Source organism: Crinia signifera, chromosome 5 (genome assembly GCF_055691185.1).
Source record: "Crinia signifera chromosome 5, ASM5569118v1, whole genome shotgun sequence".
In the NCBI taxonomy this organism is placed as follows: Eukaryota; Metazoa; Chordata; class Amphibia; order Anura; family Myobatrachidae; genus Crinia; species Crinia signifera.
In genome coordinates, this window is record NC_139221.1 from 59,084,009 (window position 1) to 59,095,080 (window position 11,072).

Below are 11,072 nucleotides of genomic sequence, written 5' to 3' on the forward strand. Positions count from 1 at the left end.
GTCTTGCTTTCCAGGGGTTCTCTAATTATAATGTTTACAATCATTAAATAGGGAAACTGCATAACACATGAGGATTGTTGCAGCTTTTTATGCAAACCGCCGAGAACGTCTGTAACCTTTATGATGAACGTGATAACCGCATACACATCCATAGGAGTGTCGCGTGGCTGACACAACTGACACCAGTGCTAGCAGTCACCCAGCCGCACCGTTTAACTAAGAGAAGCTGGCTCCGTCTGTAAATTGCTTATTTGTCCTGGCTGTGATGTAAATGAAAATAACTTTTATATTTTAGCTGGTGTCGATGTCGCTTTTGAAATGTTTATTGTCTATATAAGGTCATATGTCTGTGAAAAGCAAAAATAACATTTTTGTTTATCTCTCCGAACAGTTTTTATTCCATCTAAATAAATTATTTGAATGCCATTAGGCAAAACACTCTGCGGCTCCTTAGCTCTTCAGACCTATTCCAATTTCCATTCTCACAATGATTTTTATGCAAATAAGCCCTGCACAATTTCCTGACCTCTCTTACCATCATGCTGGGACAATGACAGGTCAATAATTGCAACCATACATATCTGGAATATTTTTTATTTTAAATTATAATGTTGGCAGAGTCTCCCTGGAATAAGCTACAAGTCTGCATTAATTTCAAAGTAATCAACCTATCATCGCTTGTAGCACAGAATACTGCAAAGACGGTTGTGCTGATCCATTTACTTCTCCTTTTTTTTTTAAATATCATTCTAGATTTTTATCTGTAAAGGTTGTGCTTTCAGTCATGGTGGGGGTAATGTAACTTAATTTAAAACAGCACTTTGGTTATCTAATGTTACTTGTACCTTTCTTTTGAGCAGCGGCAAGTCTTGTGCTTAAAATGTAGCCATCTCCTTACAAAGAAAGGAGGAAGCCATTTTGTGGAATGATAATAGGATGTATTAAAGTTATTCCATACCTTTTTTAAAGGCTTGCCGCAATACATATGGATCCCCATATGTATTAAAAAGGGTCCACAGGCAATATCAGAGATATTTCCCATAGCACACCAGTCAACATTTTCCAGAGCTTCTGCACAATAGACAATACTATCTAGAGATGATGTTGCCCAAAGAAGCTTATGGGCTTCTTTTAACAAGAAACATCTGGAGAGGGATCTGAAGTATCCCTCTTCATGCTGCAATAAATGAGCATGTACAGGCAGAACACAGAATCTTCTCTTTGCAATGGACAGTTTTTATTGTAAGAGCTGTCCAGGGAGTTAAGTGTTCAGTCATATAGATGTTATTTAACCCACCAACTGATGACATCCGATGCAGCTGACAAAGCTCCAGGCTGCCGCAAAAGGAGGTATGGCCTTATAAAAATGGGTGTGGCCTTGCAGGACGGACGTGGTCTCATGGCCTGAACCTCTGTTTGCAGCATTCCAGGGAGTGTGCTGTGGCTGCACTGCTGGTTCCTAATGTTACAGTGCAGCACCCAGCTCCTGTCACTGAACCGGAACTGGAATTTTTTTGTCACCGCCCCCCAGATGTGGCCAACACCTCCTGGAACCGCCTTGTGATGCCACTGCCACCAACAGTCTGAACACAGCTGGGCAGGCAAATTTAAATGCCTGTTCATCTGTGACATCTGACATATCGAGTGGCCAATTGGTAAGTGCCGATGGTGGGCTGGTGGACAAATTGAATAGGTGTGTGCCCAGACTTAAGGACACATTGACTAAAGCTTCTAAATCAGATTCTTTAGACTTCTTTTAGATACTAGACAATAATAGACATAATCTGATTGGTTTCTATGCGCAACATCATCTCTTTTAATTTTTAGAAGCTTTAGTAAATGTGTATTAAGCATTTACTGTATAATGATCCTGAGCATTTTGCCACAGAGTCACAGATATACTTTGCTTTCCATTTGATCCTAGTAGAACAATCATCATAACCCCTTCTACTAGCATCACTAAATATACAGAGATACATTACACTACTGTATATGGAAATCCACCCAATTGACGAGTGAATGACAATTTCTAGAGGAAAGCATGCAAATGGACACTATTTACATAACAAGATACACTGTCGTTTTACATCACCGACTGCTCAAACTGAATGTAGATACAGTATAATCACAATAATAATAATAATAATAATAATAATAATAATAATAATAATAATAATATAATTCTGCAAGCATCCAGCTGCTATACATATAATGGGTGATGTGCCCCCATCTGAAGAACAGATGCTCCATGGAATTTCAATATCTTGCATCAAATACAAGCTTGTAAACTGACCATGAAAATTGCTGGCCTTAAGTGACCCAAGATTACACCATCAATCAATCCTCTAGAACATCTCTTGCTTATATTGCACTGTTTGCTCTATTGCCTAATGTGTGCGATAATATTTCTTCAGTGTGAACATCCCAAACTAATTGGTGGCTGAGAACAATAATGATACAGCATATGTAATATATATTTCATGATGCTTTTTTTCTTAATTGATTTCAGCTTTCACTGGCAGAATATAATGCATTATTCTTTATTCTATAGGATTTAAAGCTAAGGTACTGTCTGACAATGTAAACATTTACAGGACAGGATCACATAAAGGTGTATTAAACTTACAAACCCACTTTGAATGTCATTTGGACTCATGGCATAATCACAATGCCTTTGGTGGACCCATGACCCAGTATAAATTACAATCCCAACATTACATATTTCACATCTTTTATGGCACTGAGGTCTATGACATGTGTGATACTGTAACATAGATTTGCTTAGTTTTGTCAATTACTGTACAAGTACTTTGGTGCTAAGCAGCTGGGGGTTGCTGGGAAATACAAACAGCACAAGACTGAATAGGGTGACTTACTAATAAGAGAGTTCTATTGAGGATGGGATGTTGCCCAATCAGATTACAGATGGAGCAGCTCTCATTAGAGCTGCTCGTGTCGATTCTAACGCCAGTCGCCGCTGCTCGCCATCCACCAAAAGGGGGCAAACGAACGAGACGCTCAGGCACCCCGTTCTGACAGAGCCTGCCACCACCGTCTGCTGCCTCCCCGCTGCTCCCCCCTAGCTGCCCACACCCCACACTAAGCCTGAACATCTCCCAGAAGCAGAGACGGACAGGGAGTCCGCTCCCCGCCGCCATGGGAAGGGGACACGCTTGTGCGTGTGAGACGCTCGCGCGTCTCCGTCAGATGCAGAGGCTCTACATCTGTATATCTATATCTTCTACAAGGTGCTAAATAAATAAGTAGTTGAATGTGATTGGTTGCAACATCCCATCTTCAATACAATGCCAATCTTAGTAAATTTACCCAAATGTGTTTAAGAAGCTCAATGCTTCATTGGATAGATTCCACTTTAACTTTAGATTTGTTGCTCTTCTCTATGGGGGCGCCCATAAAACACTGTGTATTTCCCTGCTGCCGCCCCTTGCACGCCCCTGGCTCTCCATCCCCACAGCGAACAGCCCGGTGGGTGTGTAAATCGGCAAAGCCGTTCACTGCCGGGGTATGCACATGCACAGAAATGCACATGCACAAACCCCGACCATCGGGGCTAGGGACGAATTCTCCATGCAAAGAGTGATCCTGAATCGATCCCAAAGACAGGAGGTGAAATGCCGCGAAATGATCAGTTCTTTAAGTGAACGGTTTTGTGGCTGAGTACACTGCGGTGTTAATGTTTCTGGATAGAGCAAGTTATAGGCATGTCCTATGGCAGCTTCGAGAAAAGTTATTAGCTCGGAGAACAGGATGTTAAAATACATATCATAAGCCAATTTCCTTTTATTTGCTACATAGTAACGTGAGCTCGCCCATATGTCTTGCATCATGTACAAAACAGATGTAAAAGGTAAAGGTAGCTGCATAGCTCAGTACCCAGACATAGAACTGCAGCGCAAACATCAACATACAGGATTCCCAAGAACAATCCTCAAGTTTACTGTAAATCTGGGATAAAAGTGAACAGAAAGGGTAAACAGTGTATATGGCATTTGTTTGCTTTTTCAATCATCATTGCTAACAGACATAGGGTATTCAGGTATTTACGTCCATATGGAAACCCCATCAGCTCTGGGCTCCTGGGTTCCATGCCAGAAAATCTTATCCACATGCCTTCTACCTCTGAACATAAAAGCAAAAGGTGTTGTTCTGCTCTAATACAGAAATAATTTTTACTAGCATACGTCTAATGTTAAAACTGCCCCGATGCTGCCAAAGGCATTAAAACGCCATCTGTGAAACAGATTTTTTATTAAAAAGATCAGTTTAATGTTAAGCATCTGGGCAGATGATGCTTTTCAGCTGACCTTTCACCTTCCACCTATTTAACCCATTATGCTCCCTGCACTTAATTGTTCTGTCTGGTTTGGATTATCAACTCTGACAAAGCTGGCAGCACCCGCATTACTAAAATAGAGGCAGTAATGCTAAATCATTCTGCTAATCATTTCCCTGCTATATCTATGTATTCGAGATAATATGTAACAAAAAGAGAGAAAAGGCTAAATTAATAAATAATATCAGTTAATTGCATTTTTTTATGCATTAAATCCCCTATGACTTTATATGACGCTAAAACATATATTAAATGGGATGTACTAAGAATTATATCCATGATTCAGTACATTCCGCCACTTACTGCATAGATACTAATCACTTATTTACTTAAAAATACAATTAGCAAAGCAAGTGACAGCTCTCCCAATAAGAGCCGCCCTTTGTGATGTCAAGATTTTCTGACATCACAAAAGTTTCTATGCACTTGTGCAGAGGGACACAGTGGCCACGGGGGTGCTGAGAGGGATCTTATTGGGTCCCTCTGGGGATAAAATATGGAGAGAAGACCCTAGGCTTTTCCTTTCCATCCTGCCCATTGTCTGTATATAGTAGCAGCTGATTGCTCTTGGTAAGATTTTGGTTACGCAGTTTGATCAATCCAATCTAATTCACCAACCAGCTATCCAGCTAACCACTGTACTGTTATCATAAATATATTCAGACAGTCAGTTTATCTCTATGTTCTATCATTAGGAGCTAGCCTGCAAGATCATTTGCAAAGCAGTTAAGAGCAGCTTCATCGGCTGCTGGCTACGAAGGGGTTATGTTTCTACTTGGATCTACATGACTACAAATACTTTCTGGAATGCAGAATATGGTTAATGCATTGACTTTGTTTCCAATAAAAACAGATATTTTATTGAGCTGCAAAATCACATTCCTGCAGCAGTCTTAATTGGACACATTTTTCCTGCACAGAATGCACAACTTCCAAACACTCAAAAAAATTATAAGTTATTATTTCACCTAAAACAGGTTTAAGTTTGCAGGAGACTGTTGAAATAATAATAATAAAAAATAAAAAGTATTATTATTACTATTATCACTCTCTGACAGCGGGATGACAGTGTTTCGGAGACTCACGGACACTAGTCTTTATATATATATATATATATATATATATATATATATATATATATATATATATATATATATATATATATATATATATTACATGTACACATTCAGTATCATGCTACTGTATAAAAGATCTGGTATATGGTTGTTAGGTCGACACAGACAGTATGTCCGACATGCATTAGGTTGACTGCTGAAGGGTGACACATTAAATCGGTCGACATGCCTAATGTCAACATAGTTGGAAGGCTGACACAAGCATTAGGTTGACAATGGCTAGATCGGCATTCAAAATGTCGACATGGGTTTTTCACTTTTTTTGGAGCCGACAGACAGTATTTCATGTCCTACCATCCACTAGGACGTGAAGCTAGAATAGAAAACTGCACCCAGCATTGCGAGGCACCGTGCCCGAAGCATGGCAAGTGCAGTGAGCCATGGGAGAGGATGCTGTACACTTTGACAGTGTCCATGTCGACCATGTCAACATTTGGATAAAAAAAAAGTGGAAAATGCTTGTCGACCTTTTGACTGTAGACCTAGTCATTGTTGACCTAATGCTTGTGCCGACCTCCCATTCATATTGACCTTAGGGCTGTCGAACAATTTTATGTGTTGATCTAATATTGGTCGACCCAGTGACCCATATCCACAGATCTTGATCATACATTGGAATACAGTACAATGTCTGCCAGATGAGGGTTATAGTTAGGAACTTTTAAATTTGATTGTTATAAGTTTCTACACATCTGTGTTGTATAGTCATTGCACACACACTGCATTCCATGGTGACCTAGCTTGGTGATATCTATATATCTACCAAAACTAACACAACACAAAAGCATCATATACAGTACAGTAAATAAGGTGTACAGTACAGATGTATGTCGCACCTAGTTTGGTAGCAGGAAATGGTTAACAGCCAGTTCCACCTGTGATGAACTATTAGTTATGTGGCAGCTTAATGAAATGTGACATTTAGGTAAAGGGTATAAGTTAAAATAACTTAAATATTTTTTTAACTCCCCCCTCCCTTACACATCTCAGATTACAGGCCTGTAATCAGAGGAAGCAGCACTAGCTGGTTAAAGAACACTGTAACCTATTGGATGCTGGAACATGCTACCAAAAAGCAAAACGTGAGCAAGTAATATATACAGTAAGCAGCAATTTGAGCCAGCTTTTACCGTAATATAGATCTCTATGGAATAACTTCTGCCCCCCCCCCCCCAGCAACATTTTTATATATGCACGTGAAAATTTGTAGCAGACAAGGCCATAATTATTGATTCTCATCTAATGTACTTGTCTTTGCCTTAGCACATCTCTAAATTGTTATTTAATTGAACACTTGTATCGCAAACATCTATGTGTGGCTTGATTTCCGCTACATGCAAAAATATGTTAACCGAAGAAACCGGAAAGATAGTCTGGTTTGAACTGTAACTAACGCTCAACAATTGACACAGCAGGTCTGTTGGTCCGTGCTGGATCCGGTGCTTGTCTCATGGTGCTAGAGAGAGTGCAGCTTCAGATGTGCATGATGAATATTATAGATTATTGATTGCACATGGGAGGTGTACTAGCTGGTGAACAATCCACGTTAAGCAGCCGCCAGCAGCAAAACTGACAGCAAATCATTTCAGCAGTGCAGAGTTACTTAGCAGAGATGGGTGGGCCAAGGTGCACTTTAGGCAAAACCTAACAAGTATTGCTGCAGAGTTCCCACTGATACTACGAACATGACTTCATTTGGTAATCATTAGTGCTTTCAAAACCATTAGCCAGTATTATACACATTCTAAATATAAGTAGCATAGTTCCCATTTATACTGTTTCATTTATAGTAAAATGTGTATATATACACTATCTACAGTGGCGTAAGTTCCTCCCAGTTGCCCAGAGGCAAGATAAATATCGGTGCCCCCCCCCCATAGCCCAATGTTTAAATAACATTATAGAGCATCTCATTCCCATAATAAATATGTTTAAACATACCAAACTATCTTTTGAGACTAGTTATATACAGTAAAGCAAGCAGACAAAAATAAAGATCTAATAATAAAAAAAAAAAAAACAACAACAAGCACATAGGGCCAAATGTAACAGATTCCAAGTTGGGTGGCTGTGCAGGATGCCGGTCGAAATCAGAGGTTTTTTTTAAAGGGGCAATCATTTACAAGGCATGGTTTTTGATTGCCCCTTTAAAAAAATTCGGTCAGCATCCTGCACGGTCACCCAACGCGGAATCTATTACACTAAAATAAATCATAAAGAAAAATAACTATTATTGAATGTAATCTGTAACACAAACAAAAGTATGTGAGAGAAAAATAAACAAAATGTAAACGAATGTCCCAAATTATTAGTATTAAAAGCAATTGTGAACACTGTGGGGCTCATGCTGAGTTGGACATACTGTGGAGCAGATGTATCAAGCATGATGAAGTGATAAAGTGAAAGGTGATAACGCAGCAGCCAATTGGCCCCCAACTGTGAGGTTGCTTGTGGTGTTTGGGGAAAAAATGACAGTTGGGGGCTGATTGGCTGCTACATTATCACCTTCCACTTTATCACATCACCTGGATTGATACATCTCCCCCATAGTATATGTGTCCAGCCAAATGCTGACTCCTATCTCTGTACCAGTTGTATATGCGCTAGGGTTCCGGCAGGTGTACATACACCAAGCTACACTTACACAGTATAGGGGAACGGGAATCTTTACATTTGTCTTGACAAGGAAAAGAGTCTCCACTGTTCGGTTAAATTTTAATATAAAACTATAAATGTATTATGTTCCTTATCACGTAAGAATGAATGCAGCAGAGCCCACAAAATAATATAATATAGGCAATGTAAAAGAGTACCTATCAGATTCGAAGGAGAGCGTCCAATCATCCAATACCGGTGTAAGCGATTACTTGTGGGCATCTGCATTGCAATGTGCATGTTTTGCACTTTATGCTAAGCAAATGGGCATACAACCTCCGCATTATCCCCAGAGTGGTAATGTATATACCCATATATTATATTCATTTTCCGAGAAATTCTTTGCACAGATGTATTTATTAAGTAATATGCGTATTGGGAGATACTGTAACACCCTTCAAACAGATCAAGCACAAAGAGTGACCATGATGCTCTCTTACCTTGTACAGCCTCAAAGCCGCCTCGTGCCTGTGATTGGTGTTATGCAAGCGTAATTTATCCACGCTGTTGGTGTAGTAATCACAAGCGTTGCACTTTAGATGCACTGGGTTGCCAATCGCGATGCACTTCAGCCTCCATTCATTGCTCTTGCCCCCTTCTTTGATGTGAGCCACCAGTTGATATTTTTGCATATGTTTATCAGTTTTGCAGTGGAGCTGGAAGTTGGCCTTCAGCTGAGTATTGTAGTTACACAGCTTGCACTGGTAGATGTCTCCAATTACAGCTCTCCATTCCTCTTCAGGCAGAGACCTCTCATTGCTCACATGCACGTTCAGGGCCTCCAGACTGTCAGAGGTGAATTTGTTGCAAACTGCACACTGGAAAAGCTTCAACCCTGGGTCACTGATATAAGGTGACAGTTCTCCTGTGGTGAGGAGGGACAGGTCATCACCCATTAGCTGACCACTGGCAATCCGGATTTCTGGCGGCAGCTCATTATTTACTACGGAGAAAGGGGGAGAGAGAAAATGAAGAGAGGAATCCGAAGACTAGGAAGCAAAGCAAAAGGCACAATGGCATCCGTAAAATAAAGCCCCAACTAGTAGTTTTCCTACTCTGGAGCTTAAACTATAAAAAGCTGTAATAGGATTGAATCAGGATCAATTACAATCATCCCTTTCAACTTCTAAATTCCCTCATCAGATAGCTTTAATTATTCCTACTGGGCATGATGTCATTCAGGAGTTTTTTTTTTCAAAGGCAGAAAAGGTGATCAATAAATAACAAAACAGGAATGCTGCTGCCACGTCCTCCAGATTAATTTACAGAGCACTAATTGTAGCTTGACTAAATAATCTACAGTGAAGTATAAACAGCCTATTGCAGACTTCTAACAAACTCCCCGCAAACGGTCCAGTAATTACAGGCTCAGCCCAGTGTGTGTTGTAATTATTACTCAGTAAAATTAGTATCTATATTTATCCTACCACATTTTAATGCCACCAATAACATAACAGAGACACTGCTAACCATCTTGGACACTAACTGTACCATAATGGAAAATAAGAAGTGTTTGCCTGCCTTCTGAAGGGAAGCTTTAACTGTTAGTAGTTGAGGCAAACGGATTGTGTTTCTGCAGTTGCGGTTATGCTCTGACTCTCAACGTATTGTGCCAGACAGTAGTCCAGGAAAAGATGCAGCTGTGTTGCGATCTGCGATGAATCCCAACAACCCTTAGTGTATACCCTCTAATTCACCCAATTGGGTGGCCACATCATCCTATTGGATGCGCTGCACCTCCAATAGGATGATTCCACAGCTATGCAGTGTTGTTTTATGCAGCATATAATGATACACTGCATTATAATGTAGTGTGTGCAGCAATGAGATGCTGCATTAGATGACGGTGTCAAACATGGCAATCAGGTGTGTACCCAGCTTAAGGGGGTTATTCAATGCTCGACAGGGAAAATAGCGGTGGGTCCCTATTCAATGCTGTCTTTCCAGACAGCATTGAAGAGGGATCAAGGCAGAATGAGCCCGACTTCAGAAGCTGTCGGGCCTATTCTGCTGGTAACGGCTGTGGATTGTTGCGATCCCGGCCGCAGATCAACCATCATGGCCGTTTACACAGACACACCCACTTTTCGACGATCGTCAGGCGGGACATTGAATCCCATCTGTTGATCTGCTGTCAGGGAAAAAATGTAAACAGGCCAGGATCAGGGCTGTCGGCAGGGAACGACAACTGTAAATACCCCCATAATCTCTAACATGACAACAGGGGGATGTATAGAACCTTCTAAAGTTGACATGTTGCCCTAAGAAATCAATCAGTTTATAGTTATAATTTATCAAGTACATTTTTAATAAATGGTATCTAGAAGCTTATTCGTTGCTATGGACAACTTATGCACCCGTCCTCTTTAGAAGGTATACTGCATCTTATCTAATGACCCTTAATTTATTATATATAACTCTCTCTAGCAGCAGTCAATGATTTGTTAGACTACAGAAGACCTATGTTTGGATTGTAATACATTTCTCCTCCAAGGCTGGTTTAACCCCTGCCATGCCATGTTTATTCAGGGACATTGCCACTGACTACTATGTTGGCTCATTAGAGAGCTATGTTTCTTTGGCAGTAAAAATACAGTCTTTAGGAACATGAGTGCGACACCAGCCTGACTCTGAGCATTACATTTGGTCTTAGGCCTCATCAAAATGGCAGCCATGGGAATTTCTGAAATGCAGAATTATATGGCAAATTACATAGCTAGTACATGAAAAAGACGACAGCTAATATAGCTATGGGCCCTTACAGTTGTTATTATTACAGCTTCTAAAGTACAGTTCATGTGAATGTTCTTCAAGATCTGTACATGTCTATGGATGCAGCCTATTAATTTGCTAGGAACTAGTGGCATCACTCACACATAAGGTATAGAGTGATGTCAATAATTTCCCTTGTCCTGAGGTCATAGGTC

General features: G+C 40.3%; 1 protein-coding gene across 11 annotated transcripts in view; it reads right to left on the bottom strand.

Moving 5' to 3' along the window:
• Positions 1-11,072, bottom strand: part of ZFHX4 (zinc finger homeobox 4) — a 165,329-nt gene that overhangs the window by 115,609 nt on the left and 38,648 nt on the right. For all 11 annotated transcript variants that reach the window (XM_083187298.1, XM_083187294.1, XM_083187290.1 and 8 more), the window contains one exon: positions 8,586-9,088. In XM_083187298.1, coding sequence (XP_083043424.1) covers positions 8,586-9,088 — 503 coding nt within the window. The remainder of the gene's footprint in view (positions 1-8,585; positions 9,089-11,072) is intronic.